Here is a 26,505-nt window from a genome sequence, read left to right as displayed (position 1 = left end):
TCTATGACCGCCATGTTAGCTCCCCGTTTACATGACATGAGGAGAATTGACACTGTTCTATGTAACTGAATGTCTAGGATCAGAACAGTATTCACTATTCTAAAGGTTGGCCCAACTCTCTTGTCTTCTTCTAGGAATTTTTCCAGAGGCAGAGAAAGACCCAGTGATCCAGATAGCCTCCATGGTGCAGCGACAGGGAGAGAAGGAACCTTTCATCCGCACCGTCTTCACCCTCCAGTCCTGCTCCAGCATCGTGGGCTCCCAGGTCCTGTGCTTCACTAAAGAGAGCCAGTTACTACAGGTAACATATACACACACAAACACACTTGTGGGGAGTTGAGCTTGGCTGCTTTAAGACCAACAGCAGTGGAGGTTCCCCCCTGATTAGCTCTTTGTATTCCCCCTGCAGAGCTGGGCTGAGTTTGTGAGGACTGTGGATGCAGACATCATCACTGGGTACAACATCCAGAACTTTGACCTTCCCTACCTGCTGAACAGAGCAGCTACCCTGAAGGTCAGTACAGACAGACTGGCCATGGTTCTTTGGAAACTTCTAGAATCAGAACATCCAGATTCTAAGTCTAACCTGCCAGATCAATGTCTGTTGATGCAGTATTTGTTGTATATTGCCTTGTTGTATGTGGACCTGTCAGTCTAACTACTGGAGCTGTACCTGCCTGTCAGTCTGACTACTGGAGCTGTACCTGCCTGTCAGTCTAACTACTGGAGCTGTACCTGCCTGTCAGTCTAACTACTGGAGCTGTACCTGCCTGTCAGTCTGACTACTGGAGCTGTACCTGCCTGTCAGTCTAACTACTGGAGCTGTACCTGCCTGTCAGTCTAACTACTGGAGCTGTACCTGCCTGTCAGTCTAACTACTGGAGCTGTACCTGCTTGTCAGTCTTAACTACTGGAGCTGTACCTGCCTGTCAGTCTAACTACTGGAGCTGTACCTGGCTGTCAGTCTAACTACTGGAGCTGTACCTGCCTGTCAGTAACTACTGGAGCTGTACCTGCCTGTCAGTCTAACTACTGGAGCTGTACCTGCCTGTCAGTCTAACTACTGGAGCTGTACCTGCCTGTCAGTAACTACTGGAGCTGTACCTGCCTGTCAGTCTAACTACTGGAGCTGTACCTGCCTGTCAGTCTAACTACTGGAGCTGTACCTGGCTGTCAGTCTAACTACTGGAGCTGTACCTGCCTGTCAGTCTAACTACTGGAGCTGTACCTGCCTGTCAGTCTAACTACTGGAGCTGTGCTGCCTGTCAGTCTAACTACTGGAGCTGTACCTGCTTGTCAGTCTTAACTACTGGAGCTGTACCTGCCTGTCAGTCTAACTACTGGAGCTGTACCTGCCTGTCAGTCTAACTACTGGAGCTGTACCTGCCTGTCAGTCTAACTACTGGAGCTGTACCTGCCTGTCAGTCTAACTACTGGAGCTGTACCTGCCTGTCAGACTAACTACTGGAGCTGTACCTGCTTGTCAGTAACTACTGGAGCTGTACCTGCCTGTCAGTCTAACCACTGGAGCTGTACCTGCCTGTCAGTCTAACTACTGGAGCTGTACCTGGCTGTCAGTCTAACTACTGGAGCTGTACCTGCCTGTCAGTCTAACTACTGGAGCTGTACCTGCCTGTCAGTCTAACTACTGGAGCTGTACCTGCCTGTCAGTCTAACTACTGGAGCTGTACCTGCTTGTCAGTAACTACTGGAGCTGTACCTGCCTGTCCGTCTAACTACTGGAGCTGTACCTGCCTGTCAGTCTAACTACTGGAGCTGTACCTGCCTGTCAGTCTAACTACTAGAGCTGTACCTGCCTGTCAGTCTAACTACTGGAGCTGTACCTGCCTGTCAGTCTAACTACTGGAGCTGTACCTGCCTGTCAGTCTAACTACTGGAGCTGTACCTGCCTGTCAGTCTAACTACTGGAGCTGTACCTGCCTGTCAGTCTAACTACTGGAGCTGTACCTGCTTGTCAGTCTAACTACTGGAGCTGTACCTGCTTGTCAGTAACTACTGGAGCTGTACCTGCCTGTCAGTCTAACTACTGGAGCTGTACCTACCTGTCAGTCTAACTACTGGAGCTGTACCTGCCTGTCAGTCTAACTACTGGAGCTGTACCTGCCTGTCAGTCTAACTACTGGAGCTGTACCTGCCTGTCAGTCTAACTACTAGAGCTGTACCTGCCTGTCAGTCTAACTACTGGAGCTGTACCTGTGCTCTGCCTCTGTGCTTCTGCCACTGTGTCTCTGTGCTTCTGCCTCTGTGTCTCTGTGCTTCTGCCTCTGTGTCTCTTGCTCTTTGGGGTTTTAGGCTGGGTGTCTGTGAAGCACTCTGTGGCTTTATAAAAGTGTGTTCTAAAATGTATTTGATTGATATGTCTGATTCCAGGTCAAGCTGTTCCCCTACCTGGGCAGAGTACTGGGCATCAAGTCAGTCCTGAGAGACTCCAGTTTCCAGAGCAAACAGATGGGCCGCAGAGAGAACAAGATCCTCAACATGGAGGGACGAGTTCAGTTTGACCTGCTCCAGGTAACTGGCCCGCCCTGGACCATAGTTAGAGGACTCATCATGGGTTCATGTTTGTCTGACTGACCCTGGACCATAGTTAGAGGACTCATCATGGATTCATGTTTTTGTCTGACTGATCCTGGACCATAGTTAGAGGACTCATCATGGATTCATGTTTTTATCTGACTGACCCTGGACCATAGTTAGAGGACTCATCATGGGTTCATGTTTTTGTCTGACTGACCCTGGACCATAGTTAGAGGACTCATCATGGATTCATGTTTTGTCTGACTGGCCCTGGACCATAGTTAGACTCATCATGGATTCATGTTTTATCTGACTGATCCTGGACCATAGTTAGAGGACTCATCATGGGTTCATGTTTTTGTCTGACTGACCCTGGACCATAGTTAGAGGACTCATCATGGATTCATGTTTTTGTCTGACTGATCCTGGACCATAGTTAGAGGACTCATCATGGGTTCATGTTTTATCTGACTGACCCTGGACCATAGTTAGAGGACTCATCATGGATTCATGTTTTTGTCTGACTGACCCTGGACCATAGTTAGAGGACTCATCATGGATTCATGTTTTTGTCTGACTGACCCTGGACCATAGTTAGAGGACTCATCATGGATTCATGTTTTTGTCTGACTGACCCTGGACCATAGTTAGAGGACTCATCATGGATTCATGTTTTTATCTGACTGACCCTGGACCATAGTTAGAGGACTCATCATGGATTCATGTTTTTGTCTGACTGACCCTGGACCATAGTTAGAGGACTCATCATGGATTCATGTTTTTGTCTGACTGATCCTGGACCATAGTTAGACTCATCATGGATTCATGTTTTGTCTGACTGACCCTGGACCATAGTTAGACTCATCATGGATTAATGTTTTGTCTGACTGATCCTGGACCATAGTTCGACTCATCATGGGTTCATGTTTTTGTCTGACTGACCCTGGACCATAGTTAGAGGACTCATCATGGATTCATGTTTTTGTCTGACTGACCCTGGACCATAGTTAGAGGACTCATCATGGATTCATGTTTTTGTCTGACTGACCCTGGACCATAGTTAGAGGACTCATCATGGATTCATGTTTTTGTCTGACTGACCCTGGACCATAGTTAGACTCATCATGGATTCATGTTTTATCTGACTGATCCTGGACCATAGTTAGACTCATCATGGATTCATGTTTTATCTGACTGATCCTGGACCATAGTTAGAGGACTCATCATGGGTTCATGTTTTTGTCTGACTGTTCCTGAACCATAGTTAGACTCATCATGGATTCATGTTTTATCTGACTGATCCTGGACCATAGTTAGACTCATCATGGATTCATGTTTTATCTGACTGATCCTGGACCATAGTTAGACTCATCATGGATTCATGTTTTATCTGACTGATCCTGGACCATAGTTAGAGGACTCATCATGGGTTCATGTTTTTGTCTGACTGTTCCTGAACCATAGTTAGACTCATCATGGATTCATGTTTTATCTGACTGATCCTGGACCATAGTTAGACTCATCATGGATTCATGTTTTATCTGACTGATCCTGGACCATAGTTAGAGGACTCATCATGGATTCATGTTTTTGTCTGACTGACCCTGGACCATAGTTAGAGGACTCATCATGGGTTCATGTTTTGTCTGACTGACCCTGGACCATAGTTAGACTCATCATGGATTCATGTTTTATCTGACTGACCCTGGACCATAGTTAGAGGACTCATCATGGATTCATGTTTTTGTCTGACTGACCCTGGACCATAGTTAGACTCATCATGGATTCATGTTTTATCTGACTGACCCTGGACCATAGTTAGAGGACTCATCATGGATTCATGTTTTTGCGTGGACATTGCCATTGAGAGCTTCCATGATCTTAAAGCAGTCAACTGGGTGGGGATTCCTATGGACAGACTCCATAATGGAATACATACAAAGATGAGGTCTGTAACTCTATGCCCCTGGACCTGTCCATGTGGGTTCTTCAGGTGCTGCTGAGGGACTACAGACTGTTCTGTTGTTCTAAGGGTTCTGTTCTGACAGACTGTTCCGACTGTTCCAAGTGTTCTGTCTGACTGACTGGATCTGTCCATGTGGGTCCTTCAGGTGCTGCTGAGGGACTACAGACTGTTCTGTTGTTCTAAGGATTCTGTTCTGACAGACTGTTCCGACTGTTCCAAGTGTTCTGTCTGACTGACTGGACCTGTCCATGTGGGTCCTTCAGGTGCTGTTGAGGGACTACAGACTGTTCTGACTGTTCCAAGTGTTCTGTCTGTCTGACTGACTGGATCTGTCCATGTGGGTCCTTCAGGTGCTGCTGAGGGACTACAAACTGCGCTCGTACACACTCAACGCCGTCAGCTTCCACTTCCTGCAAGAACAGAAGGAGGATGTTCAGCATTCTATCATCACAGATCTGCAGGTACATCTCTCTGCTCTCTCTGCTCTCTCTGCTCTCTCTCTCCTCTCTCTGCTCTCTCTCTCCTCTCTCTGCTCTCTCTCTCCTCTCTCTGCTCTCTCTGCTCTCTCTCTCCTCTCTCTGCTCTCTCTCTCCTCTCTCTGCTCTCTCTCTCCTCTCTCTGCTCTCTCTCTCCTCTCTCTCTCTGCTCTCTCTCCTCTCTCTACTCTCTCTGCTCTCTCTCTCTCCTCTCTCTGCTCTCTCTCTCCTCTCTCTCTCCTCTCTCTCCTCTCTCTCCTCTCTCTGCTCTCTCTGCTCTCTCTCTCCTCTCTCTCTCCTCTCTCTCTCCTCTCTCTGCTCTCTCTCTCCTCTCTCTGCTCTCTCTCTCCTCGCTCTCTCTCTCCTCTCTCTCTCCTCTCTCTCTCCTCTCTCTGCTCTCTCTCTCCTCTTTCTGCTCTCTCTCTCCTCTCTCTCTCCTCTCTCTGCTCTCTCTCTCCTCTCTCTCTCCTCTCTCTCTCCTCTCTCTCTCCTCTCTCTGCTCTCTCTGCTCTCTCTGCTCTCTCTCTCCTCTCTCTGCTCTCTCTCTCTCCTCTCTCTGCTCTCTCTGCTCTCTCTCTCCTCTCTCTCCTCTCTCTGCTTTCTCTCTCTCCTCTCTCTGCTCTCCTCTCTCTCTCTCCTCTCTCTGCTCTCCTCTCTCTCTCTCCTCTCTCTGCTCTCTCTCTCCTCTCTCTCTCTCCTCTCTCTGCTCTCTCTCTCCTCTCTCTGCTCACTTTCTGTCAAGTGGAGGCCTATTAGTACCTATTAGGACTTTCCCCCAGATACTGACAGCGTCTCATTCATGTTTCCTCTCTTTCCCTCCCTGTCGTCCTTCTATCCCAGAATGGTAATGAGCAGACCCGGAGGCGCCTGGCGGTGTACTGCCTGAAGGATGCCTACCTGCCCCTGCGTCTGCTGCAGAAGCTGATGTGTGTGATCAACTACATGGAGATGGCCAGAGTCACCGGGGTTCCCCTCACCTACCTGCTCTCCAGAGGCCAGCAGATCAAAGTGGTGTCCCAGCTACTGCGGCAGGTGAGACACACACTCTATCTCTCAATACACATTCCTAGAACACACGTTCTCACCTAAATGTTTGGGACCGAGAAAATGATGTCAACTCTGTGTCTGTGTGTTAGGCAATGAAACAGGGGCTGGTCATGCCAGTGGTGAAGCCTGAGGGAGGTGAAGACTACACTGGAGCTACAGTCATTGAGCCAGAGAAAGGGTGAGTAACACTGCTCTGAAGACTACTGGAGTTAGTCATTGAGACAGGGTGAGTAACACTGCTCTGAAGACTACTGGAGTTAGTCATTGAGACAGGGTGAGTAACACTTCTCTGAAGACTACTGAAGTTAGTCATTGAGACAGGGTGAGTAACACTGCTCTGAAGACTACTGGAGTTACAGTCATTGAGACAGGGTGAGTAACACTGCTCTGAAGACTACTGAAGTTACAGTCATTGAGACAGGGTGAGTAACACTGCTCTGTAGACTACTGAAGTTACAGTCATTGAGACAGGGTGAGTAACACTGCTCTGAAGACTACTGGAGTTAGTCATTGAGACAGGGTGAGTAACACTGCTCTGTAGACTACTGGAATTAGTCATTGAGACAGAGAAAGGGTGAGTAACACTGCTCTGTAGACTACTGGAGTTACAGTCATTGAGACAGGGTGAGTAACACTTCTCTGAAGACTACTGAAGTTAGTCATTGAGACAGGGTGAGTAACACTGCTCTGAAGACTACTGGAGTTACAGTCATTGAGACAGGGTGAGTAACACTGCTCTGAAGACTACTGAAGTTACAGTCATTGAGACAGGGTGAGTAACACTGCTCTGTAGACTACTGAAGTTACAGTCATTGAGACAGGGTGAGTAACACTGCTCTGAAGACTACTGGAGTTAGTCATTGAGACAGGGTGAGTAACACTGCTCTGTAGACTACTGGAATTAGTCATTGAGACAGGGTGAGTAACACTGCTCTGAAGACTACTGGAGTTACAGTCATTGAGAAAGGGTGAGTAACACTGCTCTGTAGACTACTGGAGTTACAGTCATTGAGACAGGGTGAGTAACACTGCTCTGAAGACTACTGGAGTTACAGTCATTGAGCCAGAGAAAGGGTGAGTAACACTGCTCTGAAGACTACTGGAGGTACAGTCATTGAGCCAGAGAAAGGGTGAGTAACACTGCTCTGAAGACTACTGGAGGTACAGTCATTGAGACAGAGAAAGGGTGAGTAACACTGCTCTGAAGACTACTGGAGGTACAGTCATTGAGACAGAGAAAGGGTGAGTAACACTGCTCTGAAGACTACTGGAGGTACAGTCATTGAGACAGGGTGAGTAACACTGCTCTGAAGACTACTGGAGTTACAGTCATTGAGACAGGGTGAGTAACACTGCTCTGAAGACTACTGGAGTTACAGTCATTGAGACAGGGTGAGTAACACTGCTCTGAAGACTACTGGAGTTACAGTCATTGAGACAGAGAAAGGGTGAGTAACACTGCTCTGAAGACTACTGGAGGTACAGTCATTGAGACAGGGTGAGTAACACTGCTCTGAAGACTACTGGAGTTACAGTCATTGAGACAGAGAAAGGGTGAGTAACACTGCTCTGAAGACTACTGGAGTTACAGTCATTGAGACAGAGAAAGGGTGAGTAACACTGCTCTGAAGACTACTGGAGTTACAGTCATTGAGACAGAGAAAGGGTGAGTAACACTGCTCTGAAGACTACTGGAGTTACAGTCATTGAGACAGAGAAAGGGTGAGTAACACTGCTCTGAAGACTACTGGAGTTACAGTCATTGAGACAGGGTGAGTAACACTGCTCTGAAGACTACTGGAGTTACGGTCATTGAGACAGAGAAAGGGTGAGTAACACTGCTCTGTAGACTACTGGAGTTACAGTCATTGAGACAGAGAAAGGGTGAGTAACACTGCTCTGTAGACTACTGGAGTTACAGTCATTGAGCCAGAGAAAGGGTGAGTAACACTGCTCTGTAGACTACTGGAGTTACAGTCATTGAGACAGGGTGAGTAACACTGCTCTGTAGACTACTGGAGGTACAGTCATTGAGACAGGGTGAGTAACACTGCTCTGTAGACTACTGGAGTTACGGTCATTGAGACAGGGTGAGTAACACTGCTCTGTAGACTACTGGAGTTACAGTCATTGAGACAGGGTGAGTAACACTGCTCTGTAGACTACTGGAGTTACGGTCATTGAGACAGGGTGAGTAACACTGCTCTGTAGACTACTGGAGTTACAGTCATTGAGACAGGGTGAGTAACACTGCTCTGTAGACTACTGAAGTTACAGTCATTGAGAAAGGGTGAGTAACACTGCTCTGTGTTTTAGGGTGAGTAACACTGCTCTGTGTTTTAGGGTGGGTTCTGACATGGTTTTTACTTGTGATTTTAGCTTGAATGTTTTGTTTGTGTATTAATGTAATCTAATATTGATTAGATTTTTATTTGACAGTTCAACTAATATACAGACAGTACATACATGCTGTCAGCGATAACACAGTAAAGTTAATGACTTATTTCCATTGTGGTCCCTTTATGTATTTCACTGTCTATGACTGCTATGTGGGTAAAAACATCAAGTTGAAGTAATCTCTCTCTCTCTGGGTTCTCCAGATACTACAGCGTTCCCATCGCCACCCTGGATTTCTCCTCCCTGTATCCCTCCATCATGATGGCCCACAACCTCTGTTACACCACCCTGCTTCAGAAGGGCTCAGCGGAGAAGCTGGGGTGAGAGTCACTGTTGTTGTGTTGTTCCACTAACCAGGGCCCACAACCTCTGTTACACCACCCTGCTTCAGAAGGGCTCAGCGGAGAAGCTGGGGTGAGAGAGTCACTGTTGTTGGCGTTCCACTAACCAGGGCTCACCAACCCTGTTCCTGGAGAGATACCCTCCTGTAGGTGTTCACTCCAACCCTGTTCCTGGAGAGCGACCCTCCTGTAGGTTTTCATTCCAACCCTGTTCCTGAAGAGCGACCCTCCTGTAGGTTTTCATTCCAACCCTGTTCCTGAAGAGCGACCCTCCTGTAGGTTTTCATTCCAAGCCTGTTCCTGAAGAGCGACCCTCCTGTAGGTTTTCATTCCAACCCTGTTCCTGAAGAGCGACCCTCCTGTAGGTTTTCATTCCAACCCTGTTCCTGGAGAGCTACCCTCCTGTAGGTTTTAACTCCAACCCTGTTCCTGGAGAGCTACCCTCCTGTAGTTTTTAACTCCAAACCTTTTCCTGGAGAGCGACCCTCCTGTAGGTTTTCATTCCAACCCTGTTCCTGAAGAGCGACCCTCCTGTAGGTTTTCATTCCAAGCCTGTTCCTGAAGAGCGACCCTCCTGTAGGTTTTCATTCCAACCCTGTTCCTGAAGAGCTACCCTCCTGTAGGTTTTCATTCCAACCATAATCTAGCTACGGCAGGGCTCTGCAACAGGTGGCTGTGAAAACCTCAGCCAGTTATGTATGACTGCATCCTTGATTGGTCGACCTAGGTTGATTTTGTAAGTGACATGGGTGTCTTGTCTCCTTAGTCTGACCCCAGAGGACTTCATCAAGACTCCCACCGGAGACCTGTTTGTTAAGAGCTCGGTGAGGAAGGGACTTCTGCCTGATATCCTGGAGGACCTGCTCTCTGCCAGGAAGAAGTAAGCACTGACCTGGAGTCAGCTGAAACGAGGGTCTATGCACATCTCCTAGATTTCTCAATCTGATCTAGGATCAGTAACACTGCTATAGAGTATATGAGGGCTGTTTTTGTGCAGACTATTCCTTTTATAATGCTGGGCTTGTTTGCTTCTTTGTGTTTCCTGTCTTGATTGAACTGTTTCTGTGTGTAACTTATTGTGTAATTGCTTGCTGGGTTTGAGATGCAGGGCTCCCTTGCCAAATAGACTTGTTTCTCTATGGGACTCCCTGCTTAGATAAAGGTTACATAAATATAATGGCCAAAAGATGGCCTGGGGATCAAATCAAATCAAATTTTATTTGTCACATACACATGCTTAGCAGATGTTAATGTGAGTGTAGCGAAATGCTTGTATGACAGGTGGTTCTTGTATATTTCTGACATTTTAAGTGCGCTCTTAACCCATTTCACTCACACAAAAGTTAATGAAACTCTTGTGCCGTCAAATGACCAAAGCTGAGTTGTGTATGAGCCAATTCATCCTGGACAAAAGTCAGTCCATGTAGACCTTAACAAACAGTGAATGAACAGGGCTTAACAAACAGTGAATGAACAGGGCTTAACAAACAGTGAATGAACCGTGCTTAACAAACAGTGAATAGACAGGGCTTAACAAACAGTGAATGAACCGTGCTTAACAAACAGTGAATAGACAGGGCTTAACAAACAGGGAATGAACAGGGCTTAACAAACAGTGAATGAACAGGGCTTAACAAACAGTGAATGAACAGGGCTTAACAAACAGGGAATGAACCGTGCTTAACAAACAGTGAATAGACAGGGCTTAACAAACAGTGAATAGACAGGGCTTAACAAACAGGGAATGAACCGTGCTTAACAAACAGTGAATAGACAGGGCTTAACAAACAGGGAATGAACAGGGCTTAACAAACAGGGAATGAACCGTGCTTAACAAACAGGGAATGAACCATGCTTAACAAACAGGGAATGAACAGGGCTTAACAAACAGGGAATGAACCGTGCTTAACAAACAGAGAATGAACAGGGCTTAACAAACAGTGAATGAACAATGAAAATGAAAGTTGTTGTGGTGGTTGTTATTTCTGACCCCCTTCCGTCTTCAGGGCCAAAGCGGAGCTGAAAAAGGAAACGGATCCTTTCAAGAAACAGGTCCTTGACGGTCGACAGCTCGCTCTCAAAATCAGCGCCAACTCCGTCTATGGCTTTACAGGGGCTCAGGTGGGCAAGCTGCCCTGCCTTGAGATCTCACAGGTGAGCACCCTGCCCAGTTTCCTCAAGCATAGTGTCTCAAAGTGGAAACTGGGACCAGGACCCCAGGCCAGTGGAGCTGTAGGACTCCAGACAATGTCCTGCTTGTATTTACATACCCAGCCAACACCATGTCTTCAGACTTCTTAAGACATAAACATGTCTTGATGTCCTTGGACACATCTTAACACGTCTTGGAAATACCAGTGTTCCTAACCTCTCCCTGTGTTTCCAGAGTGTCACCAGTGTTCCTAACCACTCCCTGTGATTCCAGACGGTCACCAGTGTTCCTAACCTCTCCCTGTGTTTCCAGACTGTCACCAGTGTTCCTAACCTCTCCCTGTGTTTCCAGAGTGTCACCAGTGTTCCTAACCTCTCCCTGTGTTTCCAGAGTGTCACCAGTGTTCCTAACCTCTCCCTGTGTTTCCAGAGTGTCACCAGTGTTCCTAACCCCTCCCTGTGTTTCCAGTGTGTCACCAGTGTTCCTAACCTCTCCCTGTGTTTCCAGACTGTCACCAGTGTCCCTAACCTCTCCCTGTGTTTCCAGAGTGTCACCAGTGTTCCTAACCTCTCCCTGTGTTTCCAGACTGTCACCAGTGTTCCTAACCTCTCCCTGTGTTTCCAGACTGTCACCAGTGTTCCTAACCTCTCCCTGTGTTTCCAGAGTGTCACCAGTGTTCCTAACCTCTCCCTGTGTTTCCAGAGTGTCACCAGTGTTCCTAACCTCTCCCTGTGATTCCAGACGGTCACCAGTGTTCCTAACCTCTCCCTGTGTTTCCAGAGTGTCACCAGTGTCCCTAACCTCTCCCTGTGTTTCCAGAGTGTCACCAGTGTTCCTAACCTCTCCCTGTGTTTCCAGACTGTCACCAGTGTTCCTAACCTCTCCCTGTGTTTCCAGACTGTCACCAGTGTTCCTAACCTCTCCCTGTGTTTCCAGAGTGTCACCAGTGTTCCTAACCTCTCCCTGTGTTTCCAGACTGTCACCAGTGTTCCTAACCTCTCCCTGTGTTTCCAGAGTGTCACCAGTGTTCCTAACCTCTCCCTGTGTTTCCAGAGTGTCACCAGTGTTCCTAACCTCTCCCTGTGTTTCCAGACTGTCACCAGTGTTCCTAACCTCTCCCTGTGTTTCCAGACTGTCACCAGTGTTCCTAACCTCTCCCTGTGTTTCCAGAGTGTCACCAGTGTTCCTAACCTCTCCCTGTGTTTCCAGACTGTCACCAGTGTTCCTAACCTCTCCCTGTGATTCCAGACGGTCACCAGTGTTCCTAACCTCTCCCTGTGTTTCCAGAGTGTCACCAGTGTTCCTAACCTCTCCCTGTGTTTCCAGACTGTCACCAGTGTTCCTAACCTCTCCCTGTGTTTCCAGAGTGTCACCAGTGTTCCTAACCTCTCCCTGTGTTTCCAGACTGTCACCAGTGTTCCTAACCTCTCCCTGTGATTCCAGACGGTCACCAGTGTTCCTAACCTCTCCCTGTGTTTCCAGAGTGTCACCAGTGTTCCTAACCTCTCCCTGTGTTTCCAGAGTGTCACCAGTGTCCCTAACCTCTCCCTGTGTTTCCAGAGTGTTACTGGGTTTGGCAGACAGATGATTGAGCAGACCAAACAGCTGGTGGAATCCAAGTACACCATCGCCAACGGTTACCAAGCCGATGCCAAGGTGAGAGGAGAGCGAGGAGGACAGTCGTTACATCATCCTCACCTGTCCTTTCTTCTCCTCTTTTTAGTTGTTCTACTTTCACAACCCTCCTTGATTGTCTGTGTGTGTGTCAGGTCATCTACGGGGACACGGACTCCGTCATGGTCAAACTGGGCGTGGACACTGTGAGCAGGGCCATGGAGGTTGGGAGGGAGGCGGCAGAGTGGGTCTCCTCCCACTTCACCCCTCCCATCAAACTGGAGTTTGAGAAGGTACCCAGTTCACCATTTAAAACACAGTTGCTAATAGCCCTGGGTCATGTTCAGTTGATAGGAAACGTTTTGAAACGGAGTGAAACTATTGTTTGAAAACCCTAACCCCTGTGGGGGAAATTATTAAAACCAGAAGGTACTACCACGGAGACCCTATTAAAATACTATATTATATTATTTAAATATATGGGTACAACCGGTAGATGTCCAATTAGGAAAAACGTACTTTTTGATGTTGCATCGACAGTGTTCTCGAATGAACATAACCCAGGTCAAGTGTTTAGTCTGGAAAAAAGCTATGCTCATCCTCTCTTGGATGGTCAAATAACTAACATCCATACTCTCTCCTCTCTTCTCCCTATTGGACTTGACCCGAGGCTACTATGAGCTCCTTCTACGGTCAAATAAAGACTAGTTAAACTCCCTCTTATCGCTCTCTCTCTCCTCCCTTCAGGTGTACTACCCCTACCTGTTGATCAACAAGAAGCGCTACGCAGGCCTCTACTTCTCCTCCAGCGCCGACACTCACGACAAGATGGACTGCAAGGGTATCGAGACGGTCCGCAGAGACAACTGTACCCTGGTGGCCAATCTGATCAACTCCTGCCTGCAGACCATTCTGATAGACAGGTAGGTACCATCTAGAACATTCTGATAGACGGGTAGGTACCATCTAGAACATTCTGATAGACGGGTAGGTACCATCTAGAACATTCTGATAGACAGGTAGGTACCATCTAGACCATTCTGATAGACAGGTAGGTACCATCTAGAACATTCTGATAGACGGGTAGGTACCATCTAGAACATTCTGATAGACGGGTAGGTACCATCTAGAACATTCATTCTGATAGACAGGTAGGTACCATCTAGAACATTCTGATAGACGGGTAGGTACCATCTAGAACATTCTGATAGTCACGGGTAGGTACCATCTAGAACTAGAACATTCTGATAGACAGGTAGGTACCATCTAGAACATTCTGATAGACAGGTAGGTACCATCTAGAACATTCTGATAGACGGGTAGGTACCATCTAGAACATTCTGATAGACGGGTAGGTACCATCTAGAACATTCTGATAGTCAGGTAGGTACCATCTAGAACATTCTGATAGACGGGTAGGTACCATCTAGAACATTCTGATAGACGGGTAGGTACCATCTAGAACAGTCTGATAGACCATTCTGATAGACAGGTAGGTACCATCTAGAACATTCTGATAGACGGGTAGGTACCATTAGAACATTCTGATAGACGGGTAGGTACCATCTAGAACATTCTGATAGACGGGTAGGTACCATCTAGAACATTCTGATAGACGGGTAGGTACCATCTAGAACATTCTGATAGACGGGTAGGTACCATCTAGAACATTCTGATAGACGGGTAGGTACCATCTAGAACATTCTGTTAGACGGGTAGGTACCACCTAGACCATTCTGTTAGACGGGTAGGTACCACCTAGAACATTCTGTTAGACGGGTAGGTACCACCTAGAACATTCTGTTAGACGGGTAGGTACCACCTAGAACATTCTGTTAGACGGGTAGGTACCACCTAGAACATTCTGTTAGACGGGTAGGTACCACCTAGAACATTCTGTTAGACGGGTATGTACCACCTAGAACATTCTGTTAGACTGGTAGGTACCATCTAGAACATTCTGATAGACGGGTAGGTACCACCTAGAACATTATGATAGACGGGTAGGTACCATCTAGAACATTATGATAGACGGGTAGGTACCACCTAGAACATTCTGTTAGACTGGTAGGTACCACCTAGAACATTCTGTTAGACGGGTAGGTACCACCTAGAACATTCTGATAGACGGGTAGGTACCACCTACTACAGAACGTTCTCATAAACCAGGTTTCCATCCAACCATTTCATGCGGATGAATTACCGGGCTCACGAAAGAAGTCATGACGGAGCTGATGGAAACAGGAAATGCCGGTACATTTTATAAATGTCGACAGACAATTTGTTTATTCAACATGGAATCTTTTTGTCGGTAAAATGAATTGTGTGATAAATTGCGGTGGGAAGTTTTTACCCAAACATATGTTGTGTGGTCCTCCCACTATGACTCAGGAAAGCATGCAGTTTATTAGTGTCCAGATGCACTATGTGATGAACTTCACAGGGTGCTGACAGTACAAGGTGATGAGCTTGATGCTGCTTTCCAATAAATATTGCGTGTACCAGAATAAGACACTCAATATTTATTCTGGTGACATGATGATCAACACTTGGCTGCCGTTTGACAAATAGAAATATTGCTCTTATCCATAATAATGTCACCATGTAGGCTTCTACCTGCACTGTATCTGCCAGCTGTTGGTTAGAGCACACCTGACAATACCAGAGTGGAGTGGGCACATTACTTATACAACACGTCTTTAGTGACAAAATAACCATTAAAGTTGAAAATGCGATGGAAACCCTTTTTCATTCTTTACATGGGAATTTAGCCACAAAATAAATTTTTATGTGCGCTATGTCATCACGCACAGACATTATTTTATGACGATTTTTAAATATTCTCATAAAGATCTGTTGCAAATTGGATGGAAACCTATAGACACCTATAGACACCTACAGACACCTATAGACACCTACAGACACCTACAGACACCTACAGACACCTATAGACACCTACAGACACCTATAGACACCTACAGACACCTACAGACACCTACAGACACCTATAGACACCTACAGACACCTATAGACACCTACTGACACCTATAGACACCTATTGACACCTATAGACACCTACAGACACCTACAGACACCTATAGAAACCTACAGACACCTATAGAAACCTATAGACACCTATAGAAACCTATAGACACCTATAGAAACCTATGGAAACCTATAGACACCTATAGACACCTATGGAAACCTATAGACACCTATAGACACCTATGGAAACCTATAGACACCTATAGACACCTATGGAAACCTATAGACACCTATAGACACCTATGGAAACCTATAGACACCTATAGACACCTATAGACACCTATGGAAACCTATAGACACCTATGGAAACCTATAGACACCTATAGACACCTATAGACACCTACAGACACCTATAGACACCTACGGAAACCTATAGACACCTATAGACACCTATAGACACCTACAGACACCTATAGACACCTATAGAAACCTATAGACACCTATAGACATGTAGATTTATTTCGAGGCCTACCTTCAAAATCGGTGCCTCTTTGCTTGACATCATGGGAGAATCAAAAGAAATCAGCCAAGACCTCAGAAAAATAATTGTAGACCTACGCAAGTCTGGTTCATCCTTGGGAGCAATTTCCAAATGCCTGAAGATACCATGTTCATCTGTACAAACAATAGTAAGCAAGTATAAACACCACAGGACCACGCAGCCTCCGTACCGCTCAGGAAAGAGACGTGTTCTGTCTTCTAGAAATGAACGTACTTTGGTGCGAAAAGTGCAAATAAATCCCAGAACAACAGCAAAAGACCTTGTGAAGATGCTGGAGGAAACGGGTACAAATGTATCTATATCTTCATTAAAACAAGTCCTATATCGGCATAACCTGAAAGGCCGCTCAGCAAGGAAGAAGACACTGCTCCAAAACCGCCATAAAAATGCCAGACTACGGTTTGGCTTAAGGACAACAAAGTCAAGGTATTGGAGTGTCCATCACAAAGCCCTGACCTCAATCCTATAGAAAATTTGTGGGCAGAACTGAAAAGGCGTGTATGAGCAAGGAGGCCTACAAACCTGACTCAGTTACACCAGCTCTGTCAGGTGGAATGGGTCAAAATTCTCCCTACTTATTGTGGGAAGCTTGTGGAAGGCTACCCAAAATGTTTGACCCAAGTTAAACAATTTAAAGGCAATGCTACCAAATACTAATTGAGTGTATGTAACCACCTGACCCACTGGGAATGTGATGAAATAAATCATTCTTTCTACTATTATTCTGACATTTCACATTCTTAAAATGAAGTGGTGATCTTAATTGACCTAAAACAGGGAATTTCTACTAGGATTAAATGTCAGGAATTGTGAAAAACTGAGTTTAAATGTATTTGGCTAAGGTGTATGTTAACTTCTGACTTCAACTGTATGTAACAGAGTTGTTGTCCTGGGTCCTGTTCAGTAGGTCTGGAACAGAGTGAAACTGGGAGGCACTATCTTAACGTATCCAATAAGAAACTTGTTTTCATTTGCCGCTGCGGAACATTTCAGAATATTGGACAACAATCTAGATATTTGTGTTGTGTACATGTTTGTTACTGACATGCTGCTTGTTGTATTGATGTAAGGTTTGTCTGGTTGATGTTCATGTCTGAATCTGATGTTGCTTCTGTCTTGGTTCAGGCCTCTCCTGAAAAAGTTTTATTTCAACGAGACTAACCTGGTTAAATAAATCAAATAATTGACTCTGTTCTTTCTCTCCCTCATCTCTCTACCCTCCCTCCTGGTCTCTCTACCCTCCCTCACTCCACTCCCTCCTGGTCTCTCTACCCTCCCTCCTGGTCTCTCTACCCTCCCTCACTCCACTCCCTCCTGGTCTCTCTACCCTCCCTCACTCCACTCCCTCCTGGTCTCTCGACCCTCCCTCACTCCACTCCCTCCTGGTCTCTCTACCCTCCCTCACTCCACTCCCTCCTCGTCTCTCTACCCTCCCTCCTGGTCTCTCTACCCTCCCTCACTCCACTCCCTCCTGGTCTCTCTACCCTCCCTCACTCCACTCCCTCCTCGTCTCTCTACCCTCCCTCACTCCACTCCCTCCTCGTCTCTCTTCCCTCTCTCCCTCGTCTCTCTACCCTCCCTCCCTCCTGGTCTCTCTACCCTCCCTCACTCCACTCCCTCCTCGTCTCTCTTCCCTCCCTCCCTCGTCTCTCTACCCTCCCTCCCTCCTGGTCTCTCTACCCTCCCTCACTCCACTCCCTCCTCGTCTCTCTTCCCTCCCTCCCTCGTCTCTCTACCCTCCCTCCCTCGTCTCTCTACCCTCCCTCCCTCCTGGTCTCTCTACCCTCCCTCACTCCACTCCCTCCTAATTTCTCTTCCCTCCCTCCCTCGTCTCTCTACCCTCCGTCCCTCCTGGTCTCTCTACCCTCCCTCCCTCCCTCGTCTCTCTACCCTCCCTCCTGGTCTCTCTACCCTCCCTCCCTCCTGGTCTCTCTACCCTCCCTCCCTCCTGGTCTCTCTACACAGAGATCCGCAGGGTGCGGTGGCCCACGCCAAAGAGGTGATCTCTGACCTGCTGTGTAACCGCATCGACATCAGCCAGCTGGTTATCACCAAGGAGCTGACCCGCACAGCCCAGGAGTACGCTGCCAAGCAGGCGCATGTGGAGCTGGCCGAGAGGTAAGGAGGGAGAGATGCACAGAGAGAGGAGGAACATTGGAGGCTGTTACAGGGAGAAATGGGGTGGAAAGGCTCATTGTAATGGCTGGATTGGAACAGTTGATGGAAGCCCATCCAAATAAGTTGTTATTTTATCTTTGTTACCAGTTGATAACCTCTGACCCCTCTGCAGGATGAAGAAGAGAGACGCGGGTAGCGCCCCCCAACTGGGAGACAGAGTTCCCTATGTCATCATCAAAGCTGCCAAAGGAGTAGCAGCATACATGAAGTCTGAGGTTAGAACTGTGTCTGTCTATTGGAGGCTATTGGAAATATTCATGTGATTGTCGGTGTGTCGTGTAAAGCTATACATTAATTAACATTCACACAAATCATTTCTATTGTGTGTGTAGGATCCAATCTATGTTCTGGAGAACAACATTCCCATTGACACCCAGTACTACCTGGAACAACAGCTCTCCAAGCCACTGCTCCGCATCTTTGAGCCCATCCTGGGAGAGAGCAAAGCAGAGAGCGTCTTACTGAGTGAGTCAGCATGCTACACACACACACACACACACACACACACACACAGGGTCTCTTCCTTTCTCTCGGCCCTCTCACTCACACACCCACACATGCACAAATACATACACACACACGCATATACACACACACACACACACACACACACACACACACACAGGGTCTCTTCCTTTCTCTCGGCCCTCTCACTCACTCACTCACACACACACACACACGCACAAATACACACACACACACACACACACACACACACACACACACACACACACACACACACACACAGACAGGGTCTCTTCCTTTCTCTCGGCCCTCTCACTCGCACACACACACACACACACACACACACAGAGTCTCTTCCTTTCTCTACGCCCTGTCACTCACACTACAAACACACCATGACTGCTGCTGCTATTAGACTAATTGCAGAAATAAAGTTGATTTGATGTGTGTTTCAGAGGGGGATCACACGCGCTGTAAGACAGTGTTGACCTCCAGGGTGGGGGGGCTCATGGCCTTCGCCACCAAGAGGAGCGCCTGTATCGGTTGCAGAGCAGTGCTGAAGGACGATGGTGAGAGAGAGTAATAATGTACTGTGTGTGTGTGTGTGTGTGTGTGTGTGTGTGTGTGTGTGTGTGTGTGTGTGTGTGTGTGTGTGTGTGTGGAAGTAATTTATCAGTTTGATGGATGGATTAGTGGGAACACACAGCCACAGTAGAAAGAGGATGTTCCCACTAAGCCATCCATTTTTCTATAGTGGCTGTGTGTTCCCACTAATCCATCCTCTTTCTACTGTGGCTGTGTGTTCCCACTAATCCATCCTCTTTCTACTGTGGCTGTGTGTTCCCACTAATCCAACCTCGTTCTACTGTGGCTGTGTGTTCCCACTAATCCATCCTCTTTCTACTGTGGCTGTGTGTTCCCACTAATTCAACCTCGTTCTACTGTGGCTGTGTGTTCCCACTAATCCAACCTCTTTCTACTGTGACTGTGTGTTCCCACTAATCCAACCTCTTTCTACTGTGGCTGTGTGTTCCCACTAATCCAACCTCTTTCTACTGTGGCTGTGTTCCCACTAATCCATTGTTCTACTGTGGCTGTGTTCCCACTAATCCATTGTTCTACTGTGGCTGTGTGTTCCCACTAATCCGTCCTCTTTCTACTGTGGCTGTGTGTTCCCACTAATCTATCCTCTTTCTACTGTGGCTGTGTGTTCCCACTAATCCATCATTCTACAGTGGCTGTGTTCCCACTAATCCAACCTCTTTCTACTGTGGCTGTGTGTTCCCACTAATCCATCATTCTACACTGGCTGTGGTTCCCACTAATCCAACATTCTACACTGGCTGTGGTTCCCACTAATCCAACCTCTTTCTACTGTGGCTGTGTGTTCCCACTAATCCATCATTCTACACTGGCTGTGGTTCCCACTAATCCAACCTCTTTCTACTGTGGCTGTGTGTTCCCACTAATCCATCATTCTACACTGGCTGTGTGTTCCCACTAATCCATCATTCTACACTGGCTGTGGTTCCCACTAATCCAACCTCTTTCTACTGTGGCTGTGTGTTCCCACTAATCCATCATTCTACACTGGCTGTGGTTCCCACTAATCCATCCTCTTTCTACACTGGCTGTGGTTCCCACTAATCCAACCTCTTTCTACTGTAGCTCTGTGTTCCCACTAATGCGTCCTCTTTCTACTGTAGCTCTGTGTTCCCACTAATGCGTCCTCTTTCTACTGTAGCTGTGTTCCCACTAATCCGTCCTCTTTGTGTACGTGTTTAACTATGCCACAAGAATAGTAAACAAACAAACATTTTGTTGGTCCCCACAAGGTCAGATGCTATTTCTAGGGGGGTTAAGGTTAGGGGTTAGGGAAAATAGGATTTTGAATGGGACTGAATTGTGTGTTAGGTTAGTTGTACAAAACTGTGTGATTTGTAATCTCTGCTTTCCTCCCCACAGCGGCTGTGTGTGATTTCTGTAAGAAGAAGGAGTCGGAGCTGTACCAGAAAGAGGTACAATATATCAACCTGTTGTGTTAATCTGGGTCCTGTTCATTAGGAACTAATACACTGCTCAAAAAAATAAAGGGAACACTTAAACAACACAATGTAACTCCAAGTCAATCACACTTCTGTGAAATCAAACTGTCCACTTAGGAAGCAACACTGATTGACAATAAATTGCACATGCTGTTGTGCAAATGGAATAGACAACAGGTGGAAATTATAGGCAATTAGCAAGACACCCCCAATAAAGGAGTGGTTCTGCAGGTGGTGACCACAGACCACTTCTCAGTTCCTATGCTTCCTGGCTGATGTTTTGGTCACTTTTCAATGCTGGCGGTGCTTTCACTCTAGTGGTAGCATGAGACAGAATCTACAACCCACACAAGTGGCTCAGGTAGTGCAGCTCATCCAGGGTGGCACATCAATGCGAGCTGTGAAAAGAAGGTTTGCTGTGTCTGTCAGCGTAGTGTCCAGAGCATGGAGGCGCTACCAGGAGACAGGCCAGTACATCAGGAGACGTGGAGGAGGCCGTAGGAGGACAACAATCCAGCAGCAGGACTGCTACCTCCGCCTTTGTGCAAGGAGGAGCAGGAGGAGCACTGCCAGAGCCCTGCAAAATGAACTCCAGCATGCCACAAATGTGCATGTGTCTGCTCTAACGGTCAGAAACAGGCTCCATGAGGGTGGTATGAGGGCCCAACGTCCACAGGTGGGGGTTGTGCTTACAGCCCAACACCGTGCAGGACGTTTGGCATTTGCCAGAGAACACCAAGATTGGCAAATTCGCCACTGGCGCCCTGTGCTCTTCACAGATGAAAGCAGGTTCACACTGAGCACATGTGACAGACGTGACAGAGTCTGGAGACGCCGTGGAGAACGTTCTGCTGTCTGCAACATCCTCCAGCATGACCGGTTTGGCGGTGGGTCAGTCATGGGGGCCGCACAGCCCTCCATGTGCTCGCCAGAGGTAGCCTGACTGCCATTAGGTACCGAGATGAGATCCTCAGACCCCTTGTGAGACCATATGCTGGTGTGGTTGGCCCTGGGTTCCTCCTAACGCAAGACAATGCTGGACTTAATGTGGCTGGAGTGTGTCAGCAGTACCTGCAAGAGGAAGGCATTGATGCTATGGACTGGCCTGCCCGTTCCCCAGACCTGAATCCAATTGAGCACATCTGGGACATCATGTCTCGCTCCATCCACCAACACCACGTTGCACCACAGACTGTCCTGGAGTTGGCGGATGCTTTAGTCCAGGTCTGGGAGGAGATCCCTCAGGAGACCATCCGCCACCTCATCAGGAGCATGCCCAGGCGTTGTAGGGAGGTCATACAGGCACGTGGAGGCCACACACACTACTGAGCCTCATTTTGACTTGTTTTAAGGACAATACATCAAAGTTGGATCAGCCTGTAGTGTGGTTTTCCACTTTCATTTTGAGTGTGACTCCAAATCCAGACCTCCATGGGTTGATAAATTTTGATTTCCATTGATCATTTTTGTGTGGTTTTGTTGTCAGCACATTCAACTATGTAAAGAAAAAAGTATTTATTAAGAATATTTCATTCATTCAGATCTAGGATGTGTTATTTTAGTGTTCCCTTTATTTTTTTGAGCAGTGTATATCAACCCTGTTCTGTTAATCTGGGTCCTGTTCATTAGGACCTAATATATCAACCTGTTCTGTTAATCTGATGCTAAATATTTAATGTAACAAGGATACTACATGCGTACATTGGGGTGTGCCAAGGTGATGTGGTGATAACTACTTACTAATGGTGAATCCATCTGATAACGACACTGAACAAAAATATAAACACAACATGTAAAGTGTTGGTCCCATGTTTCATGAGCTGAAATAAAAGATCCCAGAAAAAGCTTATTTCTCTCAAATTCTGGGCACCATTTTGTTTACATCCCTGTTTGTGAGCATTTCTCCTTTACCAATATAATCTATCCACTTGACAGTTGCGGAGGGGTTTTAGTCTGTAATTAAGCCCTTTTGTGGGGAAAAACTCATTCTGATGGGTTGGACCTGGCTTCGCAGTGGGTGACCCTATGCCCACCCATGGTTGTACCCCTGTCCAGTCATGTGAAATCCATAGATTAGGGCCTAATGACTTTATTTCAATTGACTGATTTCCTTATATGAACTGTATCTCAGCAAAATCTTTGAAATTGTTGCATGTTGCGTTTTATATTTTTGTTCAGTGTACTTTAATGGTGAATTTCTCCTGATTTGTACTTACAAATGGTGAATTTCTCCTGATTTGTACTTACTAATGGTGAATTTCTCCTGATTTGTACTTACTAATGTTGAATCTCTTTGAATTCTAGATCTTCCACTTAAGTACTCTGGAGGAGCGCTTCTCTCGCCTGTGGACACAGTGTCAACGCTGTCAGGGCTCTCTCCATGAGGATGTGCTCTGTACCAGGTACACACACACACACACACACACACACACACACACACACACACACACACACACATACAAATGCATACAATTGGTGTACAGATGTGTGTGTTTGAAAGTTACTTCCCCGGTACATGGGGCGGCAGGGTAGCCTAGTGGTTAGAGTGTTGGACTAGTAACCGGAAGGTTGCAAGTTCAAACCCCCGAGCTGACAAGGTACAAATCTGTCGTTCTGCCCCTGAACAGGCAGTTAACCCACTGTTCCTAGGCCGTCATTGAAAATAAGAATTTGTTCTTAACTGACTTGCCTAGTAAAATAAAGGTAAAATAAAAAAAATAAAAAAATAAACATCGTTAATGTGACTCTCACAGGGTGATGTCAAGCTCCAAGTTTGTTTACAATCTAAAGATAACTTAGGTAAATAAATACATAGGTGACATTTCTGAAACAGGAGATACTCTATATTCACTTCTGACATGGGAGATACTCTATATTCACTTCTGACATGGGAGATACTCTATATTCACTTCTGACATGGGAGATACTTTATATTCACTTCTGACATGGGAGATGCTCTATATTCACTTCTGACATGGGAGATGCTCTATATTCACTTCTGACATGGGAGATGCTCTATATTCACTTCTGAAATATGCAGTGCAGGGATCCTTTAACGCACCTAAAAATGCAACGTCTGTACCAGCAGTGTACACTCACGTTGGACAATTACCACACATAAACCCATATCAACATATCTGTTACACACAGACCAAGCACACATCAAAATCCACAAATACATTTTTATTGGCCACTAAATCAACATTTTGCAATGGCCATCTCAGTCTCCAGACTTCAAACCCATTTGAAAACCTGTGGTTTGAATTGAAGAGGGCAGTCCATATGCACAGACAACGGATATCAGGGATCTGGAAGCATTCTGTATGGAGGAATGGTCTAAAATCCCTCATATTGGATTCTCCAACTCATAAAACCTTTTAGAAAAAGGCTCAGTACCTTTAACCCTCACAAGGTGAGGTATTGTAAAGGGGAGAAAAAAACATATTACCTAATCAAAATCTCTTTCTCTGAGCAATGATATAAGCATAAAATAATATTCATCCCCATTTTTATGGAGCATATAGTATTTTAATTATTTTATACATTTTTGCTCATCTTTATCAAGGTTGTCAATAATTTAGGACCCCACTGTATATATGATATTATTTATAAGTAAATGTTGCTGTGTCTCTCTCTATCTAGCCGGGACTGTCCCATATTCTACATGAGGAAGAAGGTGCAGAAAGATCTGGATGATCAGGAGAAGCTGGTGTCTCGCTTTGGATGGTGAGAGGCAGAACCAACCGAGACTCCATATTGACCGGCTCCCCTCTCTCTCCCCACTCTTTCTCAGACTCCCTCCCTCTCCTTGAAAGGATTTGTACTGTATTTTCTTCTTGTAAGAATTGTAAATGTTACACTTAGACTTTTTTCTTGAATTATGAATCTAAATAAATGGCATTTTTTTGTAGAAATGTGTCTTACCATAGTTGTCTGTCTTCAGTCTAGAAGATCTCAGTTGCATTGAACTAAAAGTATGGTGGTGGATGTTGTAGTATGTTGAGTACGAAAAGTGAATAACCAATGAAAAGCAGCAGTTGGTTTTTACTAAACACTTCTAATAGGCTACATTCCCATGCCATGTGTTATGATAGACTAGTGCCTGTATTTCTGAAGCATCTCCGTAGGAGTTGTGATCCAGGATAGGGTTTGCAAACAGTACTCAGACGTTTTACAGCCTTATTCTAAAATGGTTTAAATCGTCCCCCGCCTCAATCTACACACAATACTCCGTAATGACAAAGCAAAAAAACAGTTTTCATACAAATGTTTACAAAATAAGAAACTGAAATATCTCATTTATATAAGTATTCAGACCCTTTACTCAATACTTTGTTGAAGCACCTTTGGCAGAGTTTACAGCCTCGAGTCTTCTTGGGTATGACACTACAAGCTTGACAGCTGTATTTGGGGACTTTCTCCCATTCTTCTCTGCAGATCCTCCAAACCTCTGTCAGGTTGGATGGGGAACGTCGATGCACAGCTATTTTCAGGTCTCTCCAGAGATGGATCAGGTTCAAGTCCGAGCTCTGGCTGGGCCACTCAAGGACATTCAGAGACTTGTCCCAAAGCCACTCCTGCGTTGTCTTGACTGTGTGCTTAGGGTCATTGTCCTGTTGGAAGGTGAACCTTTGCCCCAGTCTGAGGTCCTGAGCGCTCTGAAGCCGATTTTCATCAAGGATCTCTGTACTCATCTTTCCTGACTAGTATCCCGGTCTCTGCCGCTGAAAAACATCTCTACAGCATGATGCTGCAACCACTATGCTTCACCGTAGGGATGGTGCCAGGTTTCCTCCAGATGTAACGCTTGGCATTCAGGCCAAAGAGTTCAATCTTGGTTTTATCAGACCAGAGAATCTTTTCGTGACCAAGCTACCTGATGCTAAGTGTACTTAATGTTTTGTCATGCGATCGATAAATTTATACAAACGCTTGGATTGCGTTCGCTATAAAGCATAATTTCAAAATCTGAGACGACAGGTGGATTAATAAAAGGCTAAACTGTGTTTTGCAATATTGCACTTGTGATTTTATGATTTTTTTTTTGTAATATTATTTGACTGTGGCGCTATGCTATTCAGCGGTTGCTGATGACAATTATCCCACTACCGGGATGGGTAGCGTCAACAAGTTTTAAGGACTTTGCCAGAGCTTTTGAGTGTTTTTAATTTGCACTCTTATGTAGACATTGCTCCACCCATACCCGTTTAATGGGGTTGGAGTCTAGGGAAAATAAACATGTTAGTTACCAAATATAACAATGTGCACATAAAATATATTAAACACGTCAGTAAAACCACAACGAGGACATCGACCTATCAAGTACGTGAATAATCCATGTCATTTCTCCTGATTGTTCACTAATTCTCTATTTGGGAGTGTCGTGAAAAGTCTACACAGGGACCCTAAATCAATTTTAAATGAATAATTCTTTATCAATGCGCTGGAGAGGTTTCAACCAACTCAATGCACCAAGTACACATGTCAATCAGGAGCTCCCCCGGGGCAGTCTCGTTAGTTCTTTATATACTGCAGACAAGTCATATTTGTATGATTTAGCTAATTCATTCATTATTGACATTTGCTTCATGTGACCTAACAATACTGGGTCATACATGTGACTGACCAATACCTCACAAGGCTTCTCTAAACTGAGACCTTGAAACTGATTTTACATTCTCAAAAACAGGGTTTGGGCGTACTGCCAAATTGCAGATACTGATAGTGAGGATTTGTTCA

The 26,505-nt window shown here is 46.0% G+C and overlaps 1 protein-coding gene across 1 annotated transcript in view; it reads left to right on the top strand.

The window, feature by feature from the left end:
• LOC139402182 (DNA polymerase delta catalytic subunit-like) overlaps positions 1 to 25,626 on the top strand; it is a 32,229-nt gene extending 6,603 nt beyond the window's left edge. Inside the window, exons 9-27 of the mRNA XM_071146279.1 lie at positions 135 to 301; positions 410 to 514; positions 2,392 to 2,532; positions 4,855 to 4,965; positions 5,821 to 6,012; positions 6,117 to 6,205; positions 8,628 to 8,744; positions 9,532 to 9,645; positions 10,772 to 10,919; positions 12,478 to 12,573; positions 12,687 to 12,824; positions 13,279 to 13,454; positions 18,044 to 18,196; positions 18,369 to 18,471; positions 18,589 to 18,721; positions 19,177 to 19,290; positions 20,687 to 20,739; positions 23,071 to 23,168; positions 24,409 to 25,626. Coding sequence (XP_071002380.1) covers positions 135 to 301; positions 410 to 514; positions 2,392 to 2,532; positions 4,855 to 4,965; positions 5,821 to 6,012; positions 6,117 to 6,205; positions 8,628 to 8,744; positions 9,532 to 9,645; positions 10,772 to 10,919; positions 12,478 to 12,573; positions 12,687 to 12,824; positions 13,279 to 13,454; positions 18,044 to 18,196; positions 18,369 to 18,471; positions 18,589 to 18,721; positions 19,177 to 19,290; positions 20,687 to 20,739; positions 23,071 to 23,168; positions 24,409 to 24,496 — 2,336 coding nt within the window. The 3' untranslated portion in view covers positions 24,497 to 25,626. The remainder of the gene's footprint in view (positions 1 to 134; positions 302 to 409; positions 515 to 2,391; positions 2,533 to 4,854; positions 4,966 to 5,820; positions 6,013 to 6,116; positions 6,206 to 8,627; positions 8,745 to 9,531; positions 9,646 to 10,771; positions 10,920 to 12,477; positions 12,574 to 12,686; positions 12,825 to 13,278; positions 13,455 to 18,043; positions 18,197 to 18,368; positions 18,472 to 18,588; positions 18,722 to 19,176; positions 19,291 to 20,686; positions 20,740 to 23,070; positions 23,169 to 24,408) is intronic.
• The last annotated feature ends 879 nt before the right edge of the window (positions 25,627 to 26,505 follow it).

This window comes from Oncorhynchus clarkii, unplaced genomic scaffold (genome assembly GCF_045791955.1).
Source record: "Oncorhynchus clarkii lewisi isolate Uvic-CL-2024 unplaced genomic scaffold, UVic_Ocla_1.0 unplaced_contig_1142_pilon_pilon, whole genome shotgun sequence".
NCBI classification, from domain to species: Eukaryota; Metazoa; Chordata; class Actinopteri; order Salmoniformes; family Salmonidae; genus Oncorhynchus; species Oncorhynchus clarkii.
Note: the sequence above shows the minus strand (reverse complement) of the source record. Positions and strands in the feature narration are given on the sequence as shown.